Source organism: Microtus ochrogaster, chromosome 4 (genome assembly GCF_000317375.1).
Source record: "Microtus ochrogaster isolate Prairie Vole_2 chromosome 4, MicOch1.0, whole genome shotgun sequence".
Classification (NCBI taxonomy): Eukaryota; Metazoa; Chordata; class Mammalia; order Rodentia; family Cricetidae; genus Microtus; species Microtus ochrogaster.
In genome coordinates, this window is record NC_022011.1 from 3,850,852 (window position 1) to 3,872,026 (window position 21,175).

Sequence of the window (21,175 nt, forward strand, 5' to 3'; positions counted from 1 at the left end):
ACATCCTGGTCTATGGAGTGAACTGAGTTCTAGGACAGCCAGGGCTACACAGAAAAACCCTGTCTCAAAAAACAAAACAAGCCAGGCGATGGTGGCGCACGCCTTTAATCCCAGCACTCGGGAGGCAGAGGCAGGCGGATCTCTGTGAGTTCGAGGCCAGCCTGGTCTACAGAGCTAGTTCCAGGACAGGCTCCAAAGCCACAGAGAAACTCTGTCTCCAAAAACAAAAACAAAAAAAAAAAAAAACCTCCATCATGGCAGGCAGGTATTGCAGCAATGAGCAGGTGTGGCAGCCAGAGCAGAAGCTGAGGACTCACTGTGAACTGCAAAGCAGAGAGAGCTGGGCATGATCCTTTGATCCCAGTGCTTGGGAGGCAGAGCCAGCCTGGTCTACAGAGCAAGTTCAAGGATAGACCCAGTTTCAAGAAAAAAAAAAAAACTAGAGGAAGCTCATCCGTAGTGACATACTTCCTCTAGGCAAGGCTACACCATCTCATAAACCTACCCAAACAGTGCCACCAATTGAGAACCAAGTATTTAGACACCTAAGACTATTGGGGGGCAACACTTACAATCACTCCCTGAAATAAAAACATTAAGAAGCAGGGCAGTACCCATCTAAGATTCCAATACTTGGGAGGTTGAGGCAGCAGGGTTATAAATAATAGGCCATCTTGGGGTACACTGTGGGATCCTATCTCACCTGCTCCCAAGTTACAGATGTCAGATTTTTTTTTTTGTTTGTTTGTTTTTCGAGACAGGGTTTCTCTGTGGCTTTGGAGCCTGTCCTGGAACTAGCTCTGTAGACCAGGCTGGTCTCGAACTCACAGAGATCTGCCTGCCTCTGCCTCCTGAGTGCTGGGATTAAAGGCGTGCGCCACCATCTTTCAGAGGGTTTTGGAGAGCTTTAGATAGACCAGTAAGTGGAAATCAGCAGAAGGAGAACTCGGTGGAGAGGTAGACCACTTTCTTATAACTGTCTTGGTCTGGGTTTCTATGAACACCATGACCAAGAGTAACTTGGGGAGGAAAGGGTTTCTTTGGTTTATTCTTCCACATGACTGTTCATCTTCAGGAAGTCAGGACAGGAACTCAAGCATTGCAGGACCCTGGAGGCAGGCGCTGATGCAGAGGCTGTGGACTGGGCCCTCCTCCATCAATCACTAATTAAGAAATGTCCTCCAGGCTTGTCTGTAGCCTGATTATATAGTGACATTTTCTCAATCGAGGGTCCCTCAAATGAGTATAGCTTGTGTCAAGTTGACATAAAACTAGCCAGCTCTTCTTCATAGATTAAAACTTTTATGTAGCTGGGTGGGAGGGCATGCGTCTTAATCTCAGCACTCAGAAGCAGGCAGATCTTGGCGTTCAAGACTAGTCTGGGGGTTGGAGAGAGCAGTGGTTAAGACCATTCCCTGCTCTTCCATAGGACCCGGGTTCAATCCTCAGCACCCCCGTGGCAGCTCACAACTGTAACTGCAGTTCCGGGGAATCTGTCACCCTCATACACACGTGCAGAGAAAACAACAATGCGGCACATAAAGTAAAATAAATAAATATATACATATTAAAGAGCTGCTCTACTGGAGGTGAGAATTGAACCCACACAGAGGCCTATTCCCTTCTATAACTGTAATCCTATGAGATCCAATACCCTCTTCTGGTGTGCAGATAGACATCTAGACATAACACCCATATATATAAACATCTTTAAAAGCAGTCTGGTCTACATAGGAGACCCCTGCACCCCACCCCCAAATGTTGAGAAAAATACTTTGGGTGTGCACGTATGTGCTGTGCTTTGCCCTAGGCCACAAAATCTGAGGGCCAGTACCACCCTAGTGTTGAGTAGACATAAGTGGCACCTGGCCATTTGATACGCGAAACTTTATCTCAGCCAGCTTTTGTCAGTATGCACAATGGCTATAAATTAACTTGTCGGATATTTAATCTACAAGAAGCAAGACCTGAGAAAACAACACAAAGAATGGATGGAAAGCTCTCTTCCAATACAGTGTTCTTCTAGAACCCATTTAGATCTGGCAAGCCACTTACTTTCTTCAGGTGAAAGTAAAACCTATCTGTGAGCCAAGATGTGGCGGTGTGGGGGGCACCTGTCTTGTAGAATACCTATGATAGCCCTGAAACTGGTCCTAACTGTGACTCGTGGGGTTAATGATTAGCCAGCTGCTGTCTAAGCTTCACACGGGGCTGTGAACAGCTCACCTGCAGAAGAATTCACAGGAATCGCTATGTTCGCTCTGCTCAGCGTGGCCGGGCTGGTGGCTGTGAGCCTGGTGACATCTGCTAAGAGCCAGGAAGCAGGTACCCTAGTGGGCTCTGAGGACCAGCCACTCCTCCGTAAAGCTGAACAGCATGACTTTGCCATCATGATCCATCCAGGAGACATGGAATGTTTCTGGCAATTTGCCGAACAGATGGGTTACTTCTACTTCAGCTATGAGGTGCGTGGAGGCCTCCGGCCATACCGTCTCTAAAGCGAGTCAGGTCATGTGTGATGCTGTGGTTGCCACTTGCGAGTCACTGGACCGTCAGTTAGAAGGCAGCTCTGGATGAGAGCTGGATGAATAGCCAGCAACAGGGGCCAAAGCATATGGGTTGGTCTAGAACTGGCAGCTACAGCCAGTGTGCGCAAATCTAAGGGACAAGCCCATGCTTCTTCAAGAGACAGCCGTCACTCTTCCTCTGATTTGAGGAGACGGGAGAGCCAATGCCTTCTAAAATAGTAACATTTGCAGAGGAGTCCGATGAAAGAGTCACGTAATAGATTTCAGATAAACTACTTCAGTCAGTGCGAAGCGGGGAGGGGCCTCTGTTAATCCTCAAGCCAGAGAATAACCAGTTCAATGCTTGTCTATGCAACCAGACAATTCTACTTCTGTTTTTAGATTCATTTATTTAATGAGTGCTCTATCTGCATGTACACCTTTATGCCAGGAGAGGGCATCAGATCCCACTAGAGATGGTTGGGAGCCACCATGTGGTTGCTGGGAATTGAACTCAGGACCCCCCAGAAGAGCAGCCAGTGCTCTTAACTGCCGGGCCATCTATTTCTTTTAGGAAGGCACCCATGCCTTGGGCAAGTACACCCAAAGGAGCTATGCCATCTAAGCATTCTGAGGTTAATATTAAAGTTAGAGGTACTTTCTTTTTTCTTTCTTTTTTTTAAGTTGTGGAGGCTCTCTGGGAAGACAGGGTCTCATGTAGCCCAGGATACAGTCAAGGAGGTGGCCTCACACTTTGGATCCCGCCTCCACCTTCCCAGGGCTAGGACTACAGGTGCACAGCAGTATGCCCTAGATACGGAGCACACACTAGGCAAGCTCTCTACAGAGGCGTAACCTAGTTCTCTGGTGCAAGGTTCCTGCATTTCCCAAAGCGTGTGCCGCCACACCCAGCCACAACTTCCTAAGACTGCTTTACACAGTAGTGAACTCTATTGCTCTTACTCCACCGAAGTTAACTTACCAGTCTTGTTTCTCAAAACACGGTTTCTCTGCATAGCCCTCGCTGTCCTGGAACTAGCTCTTTAGACCAGGTTGGCCTTGAACTCAGAGGTCTGCCTGCCTCTGCCTCCTGAGTGCTGGAATTTAAGGTGTGCATCACCCCCACCTGGCCTAATTTACCAGTCTTTTACGATCTATGTTATGCTAGACCAGAGCTACTATTGAGCTTAGACAAGTGTCTGAGGGGACTGCTTGCTTTGGGGAGGGGACTCTCAAGCAGCAAACACCAAATCCTGGTCACCCCAGGGAGCTCAATCACCCGAACTTCAGCCAGGAACTCCAGGCGTGTGGCACTGATCCGTACCCGTGTGGTGGAGGCCTGCTTTCTCCCTCAGCAGAGGAATCGCTTGGGTGACTCTATCCCGCCTTCTGTGTGGCGCTCGGCAGCAGAGCGCTCGGAGTTGACGTGGGTCCACAGCAACATCATGGAGGCAGCTGAAAAGCCATCTTCAGTTCTGAGCATCTAGAAAAGGGCTGGGAGGGGGGCACCATCTGTGTGAACAGCTGTGCTGACTCCGGGGTGCGTCAGTCCTACCATGTTGCTGGTGTCTGAGTGATGGAGCAGGGTCCTTTTCTTTTTTTTTTTTTTTAAATGGTGATGGAAGGTTCAGCGCACACTCGGTATGTCTCATGACCATCACATTGCTGCCACCATACATGCGCCACAAGGCTTCCTTATTGACACTTCCCAGGATGTCCGGGGCCAGATTAACTTCGCCACGCAAGAGACAGGTGTGTATCATTCCCCAGGCTATGATAGTAATCAGAAGTCTCTATGGAAGTGAGAAATAAGGGTCTGGCAGTGGTGACCCATACCTTTGATCACAGCACTCAGGAAGCAGGGTCAGGGGGATCTCTGTGAGTTCGAGACCAGCCTGGTCTACAGGAGTTAGTTCCACAACAGGCTCCGAAGCTACAGAGAAACCCTGTCTCAAATAAATAAATAAATAGCAACAACAACAACAAAGAAAAAACAAGAACAGTGCCCTTTGTGTCAAAAATGGTCCTATTACTTTCTAAACAGATGCTACAGTAGTAATTTTTTTAATTTATTTATTATGTATACAATATTCTTTCTGTGTTATGCCTGCAGGCCAGAAGAGGGTGCCAGAACTCATTACAGATGGTTGTGAGCCACCATGTGGTTGCTGGGAATTGAACTCAGGACCTTTGGGAGAGCAGGCAATGCTCTTAACCACTGAGCCATCTTTCCAGCCCTACAGTAGTAATTTGGAAACCAGGGAACAAGCTAGAAGTGGTAGCAAGTGACTATCTCAGTGTTACAAAGGCGGAGGCAGGAGAATTCTGGGTTCAAGGCCAGGCTGAACTACATAGTGAGAACCTGACTCAAAAGCATAAAAAAAGTTGCGCAGCGGTGGCAGAAGCAGAGGGATCTCTGTGAGTTTGAGGCCAGCCTGGTCTACAGAGTGAGTTCCAGGACAGCCAGGGCTGCACAGAGAAACCCTGTCTCAAAACACCCCCCCCCCAAGAAAAATCTACAACAACAACAACAAAACAATAAAATGAACTGGTGAGCAGCTATATCTAGGGAACCTTCAGATGGTAGGACACCTAACCTGTGATAATGAGATCCAGGAATTCCCACAGGGTTCTATCGGCTTTGTCTAAGAAATGATCAGAGCCGCTTCAGCTCTGTGCAAGTGTACCTCAACCTCGGCGTCTTCTACGAGGGGCTTGAAATGGATCACAAACAGAACCAAAGGAAGCAGCTGAACGACACTCTGGACGCAATCGAGGTAACGGGATTGGCATCCATGGGGTAGAGCCTGAACAGTGACTCGATAGAAACGAAATGGGCGGGGGCGGGGGGTGGTGGTGGAGCGAATCCTCCAGTGCAGCAGCATGCAGCATGGAGCTCCTGTGTAGAAAGAGGCGGCAGCGGGCTGCGTTCCTGCCCCCCAACTAGCTTATACCCCGAAATAACAACACACAAACTGTATTCATTTAAACACTGCCTGGCCCATTAGTTCCAGCCTCTTATTGGCTAATTCTCACATCTTGATTAACCCATTTCTAATAATCTGTGTAGCACCACAAAGTGCTGGCTTACCGGGGAAAGATTCAGCATGTCTGACTTTGTGGCTGGCTCCATAGCATTCTGTCCCAGAGAGGAGAGGCATTGCGATTGCCTCATTTCCCCCTTCTCCCAGCATTCTGTTCTATCTACTCCACCCACCTAAGGGCTGGCCTATCAAATGGCCAAGGCAGTTTCTTTATTAACCAATGAAATCAACACAAAACAGAAGACCCTCCCACATCACTCCTGTTTGGTGCCAAGGAAGGTCTGGGCTGGCATCCATCGAGCCCACTGCCTGTTTTAACACATGCTCACAAGGTTGTGTAGCTACAGCTAGTACCCAAAGTAGAACAATCTATGTCCTCCAAAAGAAACTCTAAACACATCCTGACTGCCCCCATTCCCTCCAGAATCTCTCAGCACTAGAGTCACTATTGAACTGTTCCTATAGGCTTTCTGTTTGAAGTTTAATGCAAACAGAATCATACATGTGGCGTGGTGGTGGCATCTTGCATGTAGCATGGCTTTTCTTCGTTCAAGACAAGTTCTTACTATGCATCCTTGACTGCCTTGAACTCATTCACCTGTCTCTTTAGTGCTAGTGCTGAAATTAAAGGCAAGTGCCACCATGCCCTGCTTGATTATCATCTATCTATCTATCTATCTATCTATCTATCTATCTATCTATCTATCTATCTATGTAGTAATTGGAGCGGCGGGGCTGCGTGCCCCATTCCCCCAACCGCACCCCGGCCGCCTGCCCGGCTAGCTTATGCCCGAAATAACAACACACAAACTGTATTCATTTAATCACCGCTTGGTTCTTTAGCTCTAGCCCTTTTCTCGGCTAACTCTCGCTCCTGGACTAACCCATTTCCAATCATGTGTGTCGCACCCCAAGGTGCGCTTACCGGGAAGATTCTAGCCTACGTCCATCCTGGGTCGGAGCTTCATCGCGTGTGCCTCAGAGAGCAGAGCTCTCGCCTCTGCCCACAGGAGTGGAGCATCATGTCTCTCTGAGGCGTCTGCTCCCAAGAGGAGAGCTGTCGAGTCTCTGACCTCACTTCCTCTTCCGCCCAGCATTCTGCTCCTCCCACTTACGTTCCAACCTATCAGGTCAAGCAGCTTCTTTATTAAATCAACCAATGACCTTCCTCCATCATATCTATCTATCTATCTATCTATTTTCGAGACAGTGTTTCTCTATGTAATAGCTCTGGCTGTCCCAGAACTCACTTTGTAGACCAAGTGGGCCTTGAACTCAGAGATTTGCCTGCCTCTGCCTCCCTAGTGCTGGTATTAAGGGTGTGCACCACCGCTGCCCTGATTTGGTTAATTAAAAAAAAAAATCCTGCCAGGCGGTGGTGGCACACGCCTTTAATCCCAGCACTTGGGAGGCAGAGGCAGGCGGATCTCTGTGAGTTTGAGACCAGCCTGGTCTACAAGAGCTAGTTCCAGGACAGGCTCCAAAACCACTGAGAAACCCTGTCTCGAAACACCCCCCCCCCCGCCAAAAAAAAAAATCCAACATCTCTTCATATGCTTATTAACCATTTTGTAGACCTTTGAGAAAATGTCTACTCAGATTCTTTGCTTGGGGCTCGGGATGTAATCAGTGCTAGCTAGCCCTTGCCTGGCAGGTACAAGCACCAGCACCACATGGTGAAAAAAGGTGTGTGGGGGGAGGTTATCTTTTTCTTAAAAACTCCGTGTAAGAGCTTCGTTTGGATTCTGGGTAAGAGCCTCTGACTAGACGTGTGGCCTGCAGGGATCTTCTCCCATCACTGTCTCCTTGGCACACAGAAACTTTTGTTCTGTAAGCCTAAATCTTACTGGAACAGAGCTATGTTCATTGACGGTTACACATCATTTATGACTGCTTTTGTGCTAAAAATGGCAAAATTTGGTACTTGCAAGAGACATCTTGCTAAAGGTATTTGTTTATAAGCCTAACAGAGTTGGAGGGAGAAGACGTCAGGCAGAGGGTAATGACATGCCGAGTACACACCTCAATCTAAAATCGTTGTAGAATTAGTGCTGGTACTGATGATAGCAGCTTATACCTGTAACTCAACAGAGTAGATCAGGAATTCAAAGTTATCCTTGGCTATACAGAGTTTGAGGCCAGCCTGGGCTACATGAAAAGTAGCTCAGTAAAAGAGTATTTACCTTGCTGGGTGATGGTGGCACACACCTTTAATCCCAGCACTCAGGAGGCAGAGGCAGATGGATCTCTGTGAGTTCGAGGCCAGCCTGGTCTACAGAGTAAGTTCCAGGACAGCCAGGGCTACACAAAGAAACCCTGTCTTAAAAAAACAAAATAAAAATTAATTAATTAAATAAGATAGGGTTTACCTAAAATGTACAAGACTCTGTGGGTCCTGAGTTTTCTGGATACTACTGGATACTAGGAAATCCTTCTTCCTCCTAGGTACAGCCTAAGGCCCCATGCATACCTCCCAACTTTAAAACTGCCTCAGCAGAAATTTTCAAATACAGCCAAAGTACCATTTTGGGTTTTGTTTTGTTTTGTTTGCCCGATTTCTCTGTAGCTTTGGAACCTGTCCTAGAACTCGCTCTGTAGACCAGGCTGGCCTCAAACTCAAGAGATCCACCTGTCTCTGCCTCCTGACTGCTGGGATTAAAGGCATGCACCACCACTGCCCAGCTGGTTTTTTCAAGATAGGGTTTCTCTGTGTAACAGCTCTGGCTGCCCTGGAACTTGCCAGGAACTCGCAGAGATTTACCTGCCTCTGCCTGCCGAGTTCTAGAGCCTTATGTATGTCAGGGTCGTGAGTACCATGACTTAGGTAAGTTAGTCAGGGGAGGCCCAGCAGCAGCCGGACAGCTTTCCTCCTTTCCCACAGGTCAGTACACGAAGGGTGGAGATCCATGTTTTCCACGTGTGGCGCTTCTACAACTTTGCCAGGATGAGGAAAGTGGCTGACTTTCTCCTTCTCCAGTCCACCTACACCTATGTGAACCGGTGGTCCGCAGCCCAGAGCCTCGTTATTGTTCTTTCTGGGGTCCTACAGCTGTATTTCTTGAAACGTCTTTTCACTGGCTCAGCTGCTGACACGAAGCTGAAATGCTGATATACGGCATCTTTGTCAAATGATTTAGTCAAATCAGCTTTTTTTGGAGGGGAAAAAAAATCAACTTAAATCCTATTTGTGTTCATTAACAAATGCAAGTGGTAATAAAAAAAGTGAATTCTGATGCTGATTATTCTAAAATACGTATTATATGCTAAAATGAAATACCAGGTTTTTTTTTTGTTTTTTTTTTTTTTTTTTTTGGTTTTTCGAGACAGGGTTTCTCTGTGGTTTTGGAGCCTGTCCTGGAACTCGCTCTTGTAGACCAGGCTGGTCTTGAACTCACAGAGATCCGCCTGCCTCTGCCTCCCGAGTGCTGGGATTAAAGGCGTGCGCCACCATCGCCCAGTGAAATACCAGTTTTTGAGACAATTTCAGTATGTAGCCTTGACTGGCCTAGAATTTACTGTGGAGATCCAGCTAGCCTCAGATTTGTGTCTGCCAAGGTGTGTACACCACCCGCACTGGAAAACACCAGCGTCTACACAGCTGTCCTCACCTTCACGGACTCCACTCAGAAGGTAATGGAAGCTGTGGAAGGGGGTTCTGAAGATGGAACTCGGTCGACAGGGGCCCTCCTTCGCTGGCGGTGGCTTTGATCCTAGCACCAGATGAATGAGTGGGGCACAGGCACACAGCACCCTAGCACCCCAGAGGTAGAAGCCCTAAGATGAGCCTTAGCAGTTCAGGACTGTATCTTGGAACACGTTAGAAAGCTCTGAGAGGGAGCCGAAAGCGATGGGACAGAGTAGAGCTTTGCTGAGCGGCTTTACGGAGTTTTCATCCATTGGATAGGATGAAAACCGTGATGGTCAGCATTCCCTACCTTGTCCTAGGGACTGGACTCAGCATCAGCCTTGGTGGCACATGCCCTATCACTCTGCCAGTCTACCCACTGAGCTATCCTGCTGGCCCTACAGGGCCTTTCCATGGTTGAAAATATTTTAAAGGAAATAGAAATATTTAAAGAAAATATTTTATGTTTGTTTTTTTTGGGGGGGGCGGGGGTTGGAGACAGGGTTTCTCCGTAGCTTTTGGTTCCTGTCCTGGAACTAGCTCTTGTAGACCAGGCTGGCCTCGAACTCACAGAGATCTGCCTGCCTCTGCCTCCCGAGTGCTGGGATTAAAGGCGTGCGCCACCACCGCTAAAGAAAATATTTTAAAGCAAACTAGGTGCGGAGACACCGACCTACAATACCATCGCTTGAGAGGCTAAGGCAGACTGCCTGACTACTTAGTGTTTCAGACCAGCTTAGATACAATGTGAGACCCTGGCTCAAAGAATAAAGATGCTGGGTGGTAGCGGTGCCCGCCTTTAATCCCAGCACTCAGGAGGCAGAGGTAGGTGGATCTCTGAGTTCGAGGCCAGCCTCGAACAGAGCAACTTCTAGGACAGCCAGGGCTACACAAATCATTTTTAAAAAAGAAAAAAATGTTTGGAGCCCACTGTAGCATTACCCATTTAATTCCAGCCCTTCAGAGGTAGATGGTTCTCTTTGAGTTCAAATACATAGTAAGACCCTGTTTCAATTAAAAATAACAAAAATGTTTCAACACAGGCAGGGAAGGTGGCTCTGCAGTTAAGAGCCATCTCTTTCAGAGGACAGGAATTTGCACACCAACACATGGCAGCTTACAACTGCCTTTAACTCCAAAGACTGGCCTCTGAGGATACTAATATCCAAGTAGATACTCACACAAACACAATTTTTTTGTTTTGAGTCAGGGTTTCTCTACACAGCCCTAGCGGTTCTGGAACTAACTCACTAAAAGACTATTGACTGGCCTTGAACTCAGAGATCCACCTGCCTCTGTCTCCTGAGTGCAGGAAGTAAAGGTGTGCACCATCATGCCTGGCACACATACAGTTTTTAAAACGGTGGTCGGAGAGACTGTTCAATGGTTTAAGAGCACGGCTGCTCTTGGGAAAGACCCAGTTTGGTCCTAAGCACCTCCACAGCAGCTCACATACATCTGTAATTATAGCTCCAGGGCATCCAAGACCCTCTTCTGGCCTCCATGTCATAAGGCACGTACATACACACACATGCAGACAAAACATTCATACACAAAAAATAAATCTAAAATTCTTTTAAAAATATATCTTAATATTTATTCCAAAACTATTCGCCAGATCCTATGCAAGAAGCTTTACAATTATTATTTTTAATTCCGAATACGACTGTTACACTGATGATTAAAGATGTTTTTCCAGTTTTGTGGGTTTTGACTGTTTTTTAGGCTGGTCAGGAACTCCCTACGCAGACCAGGCTGGCCTCGAATCCATAGAGATCCATCTGCCTCTGCCTCCACAGTGCTGGAATTAAAGGTGTGTACAACCACACTGAATAGTTTCATGGCCTTTCCCCCCTTTTAACAAAGGAAGAAAATGAAGCGTGTCTAAGTGGAGTGACTTGTCCATTAGCACACAACCGGCAGGCAGCAGAATCGAGGCTTGAGTACAGGATCTTCCACACCAGACACCGCTCACCACAAAGAAAAACAACTGAACCACATCTATTATTTTACTAAATCCTAGCTGTAAGATCACAGCAGAGCCTACTAGTCTTATATGACTACTTCTATCTTTAATGATACTAATAAAATAATAGGAAGTCCAGATGCTCTTACTAGCCTGCAAAAGGGTTATCACAGATAACAATAAAACGGCTCCTGTCCTTAGTGCAGTGACTTAGAACTCGCTATCAGAACAAGTCTGTTGATTCAAAGGTGATGCAGATGGAGAACAGAGACACTGTTTACTCAAACACATGACAGCTTTTGGTTTGTTTTCAGTTTTTGAGACAGGGTCTCACCATGTAGTCCAGGCTAGCCTTGAACTTGCCAAGTAGTCAAAGTGGGCCTGGAACCCTATTTTTAGCCATTTCCATTGAGTAAGAATCCAAGTTGCACATATCAGTGCTGTCCACATCTAACATGATAATGTCTGCACACAGGAAACAAAGCCAAGTCCTTTCACACAGCAAAAAGGTCCCGGGACGACCATCCTAAGTCAGTGTCTCTTCGTGCCGCACATATTCCCCAATGTCTGCTTGATGAAACACCACAATTGCCATGGGGTCCACTTTCCTGCAGTCTTGAGTAGACTTTGCTGCTACCCCGAAACCCTGGAATTGAACAGACACCAAATCACTCACTTAAAAAAAAAAAAAAAAGGAATCAAACAAAAAGCTTTATTAAAACAGCTGTATCTGAGAAATTCAAAGGATGTTGAGAGGTAACGCTCACAGGTGCGCAGGCTGAAACAACACTCCTTCCAAACGGCTCCCATCTCTACTCACCAAAGGAATGTCCGCCATGGAGTAAACCACCACTCCCTGGTACTGAGAAGTGTTTTCAGTGATTCGACCCAGACCGGATTTCAACACGTGGTTTCCATACAGGAAGGACTGCTCTGCTCCAGGCTTTATCCACACTTTATACTGAAAGAGGGTTAAAAACCAAGAGACAAAAACGCTAGCTCTACCCTATAGTGAGAGCAGCTGCTGCTTCTGTTAAAAGAGAGGAGGGGGATGGACAAACAGACAAGCAGACACGTTCCCTTTAAACTGTTTGGACCCTAAACTTTTCGCCTTGGAGTTCCTTCCTCAATTCTACATCTCAACGCGCTAATTTACCTGACAGCTTAACAGTTTCTTTTCTTTTTTTAGGGGCCCAGGATCCTTCTCAGCACAGCCACTTCTCTCTGCTCACCGGCTGACTCTGGGGAGGTCTGTTTCCCTACAGGTTTCTAGACTATGCAGCCACGCGGCATCCTTAGGTCCACACCCCTTCCTAAGCATACCCAAGCAGCCAACACCTGCAAGCATCTGCAGCTGACACTGGCAGGAACTCCATGTAAATGAGTCTGTGCTGACCTAGCCGTCCTCCTCGACTCCATCCCCGATGGCACAAAATAGACCAGCCCCACATACCTTGGCATAGGGTGCAAGGTAATCGAGCGCTGTAACGTGCAACCGGAACTTGTGAGTCTTGGTAAACTTTCCAAAACACGTCCCCAGTGAAACCAGCTTCTCCCCAGAGATGTTGGCGGCCAGCTTCAGGATCATCTCACTACAAGGACGAGGGAGGAAGGTGCCTGGGTGACGGCCACAGACGGACGCGGGCCTCCAGCCCGGTTACACGGTTCGCGCCAAGCCCCACCTCACCTCACATAGTACACGCGGTCGTTGTGCAGTCGGAAGCAGTAGGTGCCGTCAGGCCTGTCCACCAGGAGCTGCAGGTTCTCCCCGATGCTGAGGGCAGAAGGGAGACTGGAGGCTACGCCGGGACCGTCCCGCCCCAGGGCCGCGTCCCCGCTCCCCGCGCGCCCGTCCCCCGTCCGCCTCTCGGGTGCCTACTATTTCGCGATCTTCTCAAACATCACTCGGGTCTCTTCTTCTGTCAACGGACGCATTTTCCTGCTAGCCCGGCTCCCGGGATCCTCGTGCCTGGAGAGACGGAAACGGAAGTCACCTTACCCCGCTTCCTGGCAACACCAAAGCGTGCCTCTCTAGCCCTGTGCCACGTGTTCTCTGTGTTAGTGCCACCTAGCTCGGAGGACCTCCGGGGAACCGGAAAGCTGGCTGGGCGGAGAAACCATAGAGAAAGGAAATGTTTCCCAACTCGTTTCCGGTTCCAGGCGCGAAGCCAGCGCCCTCCCGGGTCTGGAGAGGAAGTGACCGTGTGGCTGGCTGGCTGGCTGTCTGGCTGGGAAGATGGCGACTGCTGTGACTCTCCAGTCCTCCGCTCCTGCTTCGGCCACGGCGACGGCCACAGCAGCCGCGCTGGGGGAAGTGGAAGATGAAGGACTCCTGGCGTCGCTCTTCCGCGACCGCTTCCCCGAGGCCCAGTGGCGTGAGCGGCCGGACGTGGGCCGCTACCTCCGGGAGCTGAGCGGCTCGGGGCTGGACCGGCTGCGACGCGAGCCCGAGCGCTTGGCGGAGGAGCGGGCCCAGCTGCTGCAGCAGACGCGCGACCTGGCCTTCGCCAATTACAAGACGTTCATTCGCGGTGCCGAGTGCACCGAGCGCATCCACCGTCTCTTTGGCGACGTGGAGACGTCCCTCGGTCACCTGCTCGACCGTCTGCCCAGCTTTCAGCAGAGCTGCAGGTGCGGCTGGCCTAATGCTGAGAGGCCCATATCTGTAGCTGACCCCTACGTGGAGCGCAGAGCTCTCTCCCTGTCGCTTTATTAATCCACTTAAATTTCACCACAACCACCTAGGTAGGTACTGTCATTGTTAATTTACAGACGAGGAAGTCGAAGTGAACTGACTTGTCCGAGAACACAGCTAGTAAGTTTCGAAGTCAGAATTGGAAGCCAGGAGTCCACCTCTCCCTCATAGGCTGTTGTATTAAATAATAATAAAAATCCAGCCAGTCTTGTTGACACAAACCGTGATTCCAACACTTGAAGCTCAAGGTATTGAAGTCCAAAAGTCTGAGTATTGAGTTCCGGCCATCCTGAGCTACGTGTCTAGACATTGTATCAACACACTGGGCCCGACATACTTAACACTGTATAAACGTCTGCCTACTATATATGCACCTTTATAATTAGGAATATTCAACAGCTTGGGTTGGAGGCTATCTGCTTTGAAACTTCCATTGGTAAATGAGGCTGACATGGAAATCTTATTTGGGGGTATCATAGGTCGTCAAAAACATTTCATTTTTGAGCTATAATGCTTCATAGGCTCCCACGCTTATTATACTCTTAGTTATCCAGCCTATGTACCCGCTATGTCTGGAAAGAGATTCAGGACTTAAAAGCCAATTTCTAGAGTTACCGTAGAGAAGTGGAGAAAGAGAAAGGATAAAGGCTGAACAGCCGCACATCATATTCAGACCTGAGGGACTCGGCAAGAGTGTGGCTTGTAGGCTGCTTAGGGCTCTGATGAGAGAATATTAATAGCTATTAAAGATACGTGTATGAGTGGTTTGGCTGCACAAATGTGAGCACCATGTGCCCAAGGATGCCAGAAGGGGTGTCAGATCCTTGGCACTGGAGTGGTATGTGTGGGGACCTGAGCCTGAGTCCCTCCAAGAGCAGTGCTTGCTGAGCCAGCTCGACAGCCCCAATAGCCAGTAAGGAAATTGTTTACTCTTTTTTATACATTTGCTTTTGTCAGGTCCTGAGTACTTCATGAATGTTCCCCCCCCCCCCAAGACAGGGTTTCTCTGTGTAGCCCTTGCTGTTCCAAAAATCCCCCTGTAGACCAGGGTGGCCTCAGACCCAGAGATCTGCCTGCCTCTGCCTCCTCAGTGCTCAGATTAAAGGGGTGCACCACTGCGCCTCCTGGCCCCATACATGTCATCTTACCTGTTTCTAACTTTTTTTTTAAAGATTTATTTATTAATTATGTATACAGCGTTCTGCCTGCATGTACGCCTGCAGGCCAGAAGAGGGCACCAGGTATCATTACAGATGGTTGTGAGCCACCATGTGGTTGCTGGGAATTGAACTCAGAACCTCTGGAAGAGCAGTCAGTGCTCTTAACCTTTGAGCCATCTCTCCAGCCCCACCTGTTTCTAACTTTCATGCCTTTGTGAGATGGGTCTTCTTACTATTTAACCAAACAAGAGACAAGTCCAGAGAGGCCAAGTGCCTTGCCTTGCCTTGCCTTAGTCCTTAATGAGGCCTAGAGCAGTTCAGCCCCAAATGTGGCCATCCTTGGAGCAATCCAGATCTACAAGCCATTTAAAAAATTACATGGAGGGAGATGGGTGCCACCATGTGCATGTGGAAGTCAGAAGACAGCTCTTCTTCCGTTATGTGGCATCTAGGGATTAAACTCAGGAGGCGACTGAGCCATCTCGATGCTTTATGTAAGCTACCAATTAATGATGCGATCTTGAAAAGTTTCTTTTTTTTTTAAAGATTTATTTATTAATTATTTGTACAACATTCTGCCTCGGTGTATGCCCACACGCCAGAGGGCACCAGATCTCAGTACAGATGGTTGTGAGCCACCATGTGGTGGCTGGGAATTGAACTCAGGACCTCTGGAAGAGCAGCCAGTGCTCTTAACCGCTGAGACATCTCTCCAGGCCACCTTGAAAAGTTTCTTTCTTTCTTTCTTTCTTTCTTTCTTTCTTTCTTTCTTTCTTTCTTTCTTTCTTCTTTATTATGTGTACAATATCCTGTCTGTGTGTATGTCTGCAGGCCAGAAGAGGGCACCAGACCTCATTCCAGATGGTTGTGAGCCACCATGTGATTGCCGGGAATTGAACTCAGGTCCTTTGGAAGAGCAGGCAATGCTTTTAACCACTGAGCCATCTCTCCAGCCCCCTTGAAAAGTTTCTTAAGCCTTGAGTTAAAAGTGTCTTCAAGGGGGCTGGAGAGATGGCTCAGAGGTTAAGAACATTGCCTATTCTTCCAAAGGTCCTGAGTTCAATTCCCACAACCACATGGTGGCTCACAACCATCTGTAATGGGGTCTGGTGCCCTCTTCTGGCCTGAAGGCATACACACAAACATATGCATAATAAATAAATAAATATTTTTTTAAAAAAAAAAGTGTCTTCAAGGGACTTGGAGAGATGGCTCAGTGGTTAAGAGCACTGGCTGCTCTTCCAGAGGACCCAGGTTCAACTCCCAGCACCCACATGGCAGCTCACAACTGTTTGTAACTCCAGTTCCAGGGGATATGACACCTTCACAACAAGGCACAAAAAAATAAAGTATTAAACAATATTTCTTTAGCCAGGTGGTGGTGGCATGTCATTAATCTCAGTACTCTAGGGCAGAGGCAGGCAGATCTCTGTCTACAGAAAGAGTTCCAGGACAGTCAGGGCTATGAACAAAAACCCTGTCTCAAAAAAAAGTTACTTGAATTATAATAGGAGTTATAAGTTTGATATGAGGATTCTGAAACAGTGTTAACTGTATCCCTGGCTAGCCTGAGACTCACTATGTAGAAAAAGATCCATGAACTCATATCAGCCTCAGCCCCTGGAAGGCTAGAATCAAGGGTGTACATCACCACCCCCAGCCCTGTGGGAAGATTTTAAATAAACCAGGCAAACTATCGAGCCCAGTGCCCAATAAGTGCTTGGTAACTACCTACTGTGTAAAACAATGAGGAAATCTATTTTCTTAATTGTTTCTAGGAACTTTGTGAAGGAGGCCGAGGAGATCAGCTCTAACCGCCGGATGAACACCCTGACTCTAAACCGGCACACAGAAATCCTGGAGATTTTAGAGATTCCCCAGCTTATGGACACCTGTGTCCGAAACAGCTATTACGAAGAGGCCCTGGAGCTTGCCGCCTATGTTCGCCGACTGGAAAGGAAATACTCCTCTATCCCTGTCATCCAGGTAGCCAGCTTGTCCAGAGGGCCACGAGCTGACGTCTCGTAATTATTAGTTCTGTGTTAGTTCTGTGGTTGTGACTAAGCTTTTTTTTTTTTTTGGTTTTTTTTGGTTTTTTCGAGACAGGGTTTCTCTGTGGTTTTGGAGCCTTGTGACTAAGCTTTTAAGTAGAAACCTTTGCATATTTCATATCAATTTCTGCCAGCCAGGTAAGCTGAACAGAAGATAGTGGCTCACTCATTCAAGGATCTTTTCTGTTGTTGTTTTGGTTTTATTGTTTTTGTGTAGTGTTTTGTCTTTTGTGTAGCCTTGGCTATCCTGGAACTCACACTGTAGATTAGGCTAACATCAAACTCACAGAGATCTGCCTGCTTCTGTCTCCCTAGTACTGGGATTACAGGCGTGCGCCACTGCCTGGCCAAAGATCATATTGCTCATGTGCCAGACACTGCCTCAGGTAGCAGGAATACCAGGTGAACAAAGTCAAGGCCATGGCTCTCACGAAGTTTCTATTCTAGTGAAGTCTGATAATTAACAAATAATATTGCAGGGGCTGGAGAGATGGCTCAGGGGTTAAGAGCACTGATTGCTCTTCCAGAGGACCCAGGTTCATTTCCCAGCACCCACATGGCAGCTCACAACTGTCTGTAACTCCAATTCCTGGGGGCCCGACACCCATGGCAAACACCAAGGCATGTTAAAGAAAAATAAATAAAATAGTATTGCGGATATTGGTAAATATCTGAAGAAATAAGTCAGAGAAAGCCAGGCAGTTGGTTGGGATATGCCTATAAACCCAGCCCCTGGAAGGTGGAGCCAAGAGGATCAATCCTTCAAGGCCATCCTTAGCTATTTAGTGACATTGAGGCCAGCCTGCTGAGATTCTGTCTCAAAAAATAAATAAATAAACTGAGTTGGGGACTAGGGTAAAGGGAAGCATGGTCAGGGTGAGAAAGAACCAGTGCTTGAAGATCTAGGGAGACAGCAGCCAGGAGGAGAAGCAGATAAGGTGAGGTGGAAAGAAACTGGAGTGTTTCAGGAATCCCAAACTAGCGCTCTTCCTAGACTATAATGAGAAAGGCTGGAGCATCAGGCAGGGCCTGGAGGTCATGATGACTAGTTGGTAGTTTGTTGACTGTGATGGGAAATTGTAGGAGGATTTCTGAGCAAGAGAGTTAGTTATGCAAGCAGATCTCTGTAAACCTGCAGGTGTAAGCTTTAGAAATCCACTATATGCCGGGCGGTGGTGGCGCACGCCTTTAATCCCAGCACTCAGGAGGCTGAGGCAGGCGGATCTCTGTGAGTTCGAGACCAGCCTGGTCTACAAGAGCTAGTTCCAGGACAGGAACCAAAAGCTATGGAGAAACCCTGTCTCGAAAATCCAAAAAAAAAAAGAAATCCACTATATGTCGGGAAAGCCGCAAGAATGTTGGCCCCTGGTGACCAGGTTAGTAGGATGGGTCTCAGTACTTTTCCCAGTGTGTGACCCAGTGTCTGTTGTCAGAGCATCGTGAATGAAGTGCGCCAGTCCATGCAGCTGATGCTGAGCCAGCTGATCCAGCAACTGAGGACCAACATCCAGCTCCCAGCCTGCCTGCGTGTCATTGGCTATCTCCGGCGCATGGATGTCTTCACTGAGGCTGAGCTGAGGGTGAAGTTTCTTCAGGCCCGGGATGCTTGGCTTCGCTCCATCCTGACTGCCATTCCTAATGATGATCCTTATTTCCATATCACAAAAACCATTGAGGCCTGCCGGGTCCACCTCTTTGATATCATCACTCAGTACCGTGCCATCTTCTCGGATGAGGACCCCTTACTGCCATCTGCCATGGGAGAGTACACTGTGAATGAGGGTGCCATCTTCCATGGCTGGGTGCTGCAGAAAATCTCACAGTTCCTGCAAGTGCTAGAGACCGATCTTTACCGGGGTATAGGAGGGCGCTTGGATTCTCTGCTGGGCCAATGCATGTACTTTGGGCTGTCCTTTAGCCGGGTGGGGGCTGATTTCCGGGGCCAGTTGGCTCCTGTTTTCCAGAGAGTGGCACTCAACTCTTTCCAGAAAGCAGTTGAGGAAGCAGTAGAAAAATTCCAGGATGAAATGACTTCGTACACCCTCATCTCAGCTGCAGCCATCCTGGGCAGCAGTAACATGCCTGCTGCAGTGCCGACCACACAACCCGGGACGTTGCAGCCACCGATGGTACTCCTAGACTTCCCGCCGCTTGCCTGCTTCCTCAACAACATTTTGGTTGCTTTCAACGATCTGCGTCTCTGCTGTCCTGTGGCCCTAGCACAGGATGTGACTCGGGCCTTGGAGGATGCCCTTGCCAAGGTGGGTAATTTTCTTCTACCTTGGTCTGCCTTTGTTAATAGCCAGCCAGGTTTTTGTATTAAACCAGTCCACATAAGCATGGTGCCTGCTGACTTAGAGAGGTTTAGTGTGGTCTTAATAGTTTTTCTGGAGAGCATGATGACTCTGTGGGGATGATCCTGGAAGAAGCTATGAAGTAGAGTACCTGTGGCAGTCATTCAGCCAGATTCCCATTAACTCAGCAGCTTAAAACTGTATCTGTAAACCAGGCATTCAGGTCCACTGTCTCTGGGTCCTCTGCTCAGGGTCTCACAGGCCGTATTCAAGGCATCAGCTGGGTCCAGGTGTCTGCTGAAGTTAATTCTCCTGCTCCATCAGGAGTTCATTCCAGTTGTCAGGTGTCACCCCATGCCATTGGAAAAGTTACAGAACTCAGTTTCTAGAGACTGTCTACCATAGATAGCTCACAACATGCTGTTTCTTCCTCAAGGAACAGGAGAGCATCTCCCCAGTGTTATTTTATGATGCTCCTCTCCTGGAACTGGGAACCGTACCAGAACGTAACAAGTTGGGTCATCAACCCCCCAGTGATGTGACACAATAGTGTCTCTGTTGACCACAGTGCTGAATTTGGACAAGATAGCAATGAAATGTAGTGTTGAGAATGATTAACTTTTTTATTTTTTGGTTTTTCAAGACAGGGTTTCTTTGTGTAGCCTTAGCTGTCCTGAAACTTGCTCTGTAGACCAGGCTGTTCTTGAACCCACAGAGATCAGCCTGTCTCTTCCTCCTGAGTGCTGGGATTAAAGGTGTGCTCCCCCGCCGCCCAGCTGTGAAAGACCTTTCTTCATGCTGCACGTTTGTGCTGTCCACATTGTCAGCAGCAGCAGACTTGTCTGAGGTTCTTGTCATTCTTGTCTCATAGGTAACCAAAACAATCCTGGCATTCCATCGTGCTGAAGAGGCTGCATTCAGCAGTGGGGAACTTGAAATCTTCGTCCAGTTCTGCACTGCCTTCCTGGAAGACCTTGTTCCGTATCTGAACCGCTGTCTTCAAGTCCTGTTCCCGCCAGCTCAGATAGCCCAGACTCTAGGTAAGAAAAAGAAAAGATTTTTAAATTTTTTACCTTTTGTTACAGGATCTGTGTAGCCCAGGCTGACCTGGAACTCAGAGCTCTCTCCCTGTCTCTCCAGAGTAGGATTAAAGGCATGAACCATAACACCTAGCTCTGGTTTTCTTCTATGATTTTATTATTACTGTTTTTGGTTGTTTTGAGACAGGGTCTCATATGTAGCCCTGAATGTCCTAAAATTCAATCCGTATACCAGACTGACCTCAAACTCAGAGATCCTTCTGAATGGCTTGGATTAAAGATGTGTGCCACCACCACCTAGCCTATTTTTTTATTATTTTTAATTATGTATTAATGTAAAGTCTGTGTGTGGGTATGAGTATGTGAATATTTTTAATTTAAGTCATGTTTGCTATGTAGTTAAAGCCATTCTTGAACTTCTGGTCATCCTGCCTCTACCATCCAGGGGTTGGGGGTCACAGGCAAACACCACTTCTGTCTTAAGAGTATGAAGTTGCTTTACAGACATTTAGTTACATAAGTATTGTGTGCATAAGTCAGTGCCTTTCTGAAAATATACACAGGTGGGGTAACCATTACTAGCACCTGTTTTAGAAGTCTGTCACTCTAAGATCCCATTGGCAGACACTCTTCAGTTGTACCTGGCAAACTTTTGCTGTTGCTCTGTCGTTTCTGAACATTTTTTAAAAAATATTTATTTAGGGCTGGAGATGGCTCAGTGGTTAAGAGCATTGCCTGCTCTTCCAAAGGTCCTGAGTTCAATTCCCAGCAACCACATGGTGGCTCACAACCA

General features: G+C 47.7%; 3 protein-coding genes across 3 annotated transcripts in view; 2 read left to right on the forward strand and 1 right to left on the reverse strand.

Annotated features, from left to right (window-relative positions):
• The first annotated feature begins 2,252 nt into the window (after window positions 1–2,252).
• Window positions 2,253–8,743, forward strand: Tmed6 (transmembrane p24 trafficking protein 6). Its single transcript, XM_005345406.2, has 4 exons — window positions 2,253–2,465; window positions 4,133–4,259; window positions 5,136–5,284; window positions 8,433–8,743. The coding sequence occupies exons 1-4, from the start codon at window positions 2,253–2,255 to the stop codon at window positions 8,658–8,660; spliced, it is 717 nt and encodes a 238-aa protein (XP_005345463.1). The 3' UTR covers window positions 8,661–8,743.
• A 2,007-nt stretch (window positions 8,744–10,750) lies between these two features.
• On the reverse strand, window positions 10,751–13,347 carry Nip7 (NIP7, nucleolar pre-rRNA processing protein). The gene is made up of 6 exons (XM_005345407.2): window positions 13,287–13,347; window positions 13,022–13,111; window positions 12,830–12,916; window positions 12,596–12,734; window positions 11,963–12,103; window positions 10,751–11,788 (listed from the first exon to the last, which is right to left on the reverse strand). The coding sequence occupies exons 2-6, from the start codon at window positions 13,075–13,077 to the stop codon at window positions 11,669–11,671; spliced, it is 543 nt and encodes a 180-aa protein (XP_005345464.1). The 5' UTR covers window positions 13,078–13,111; window positions 13,287–13,347; the 3' UTR covers window positions 10,751–11,668.
• Window positions 13,348–13,360: 13 nt separating this feature from the next.
• Window positions 13,361–21,175, forward strand: part of Cog8 (component of oligomeric golgi complex 8) — a 9,602-nt gene continuing 1,787 nt past the window's right edge. The window contains exons 1-4 of the mRNA XM_005345409.2: window positions 13,361–13,773; window positions 16,776–16,983; window positions 18,482–19,309; window positions 20,214–20,382. Coding sequence (XP_005345466.1) covers window positions 13,379–13,773; window positions 16,776–16,983; window positions 18,482–19,309; window positions 20,214–20,382 — 1,600 coding nt within the window. The 5' untranslated portion in view covers window positions 13,361–13,378. The remainder of the gene's footprint in view (window positions 13,774–16,775; window positions 16,984–18,481; window positions 19,310–20,213; window positions 20,383–21,175) is intronic.

What these genes read in the sequence shown, in the direction of transcription:
- Tmed6 (XM_005345406.2), top strand. Translation starts at nt 2,253, where the DNA reads ATGTTCGCTCTGCTCAGCGTGGCCGGGCTGGTGGCTGTGAGCCTGGTG. An exon ending in ACTTCTACTTCAGCTATGAG is followed by an intron (nt 2,466 to 4,132) that starts GTGCGTGGAGGC and finishes TGGTGATGGAAG; the next exon opens with GTTCAGCGCACACTCGGTAT. An exon ending in CTTCGCCACGCAAGAGACAG is followed by an intron (nt 4,260 to 5,135) that starts GTGTGTATCATT and finishes GAATTCCCACAG; the next exon opens with GGTTCTATCGGCTTTGTCTA.
- Nip7 (XM_005345407.2), bottom strand. Translation starts at nt 13,077, where the DNA reads ATGCGTCCGTTGACAGAAGAAGAGACCCGAGTGATGTTTGAGAAGATC. An exon ending in TTTGAGAAGATCGCGAAATA is followed by an intron (nt 12,917 to 13,021) that starts GTAGGCACCCGA and finishes TTCTGCCCTCAG; the next exon opens with CATCGGGGAGAACCTGCAGC. An exon ending in ACCTTGCACCCTATGCCAAG is followed by an intron (nt 12,104 to 12,595) that starts GTATGTGGGGCT and finishes ACCCTCTTTCAG; the next exon opens with TATAAAGTGTGGATAAAGCC.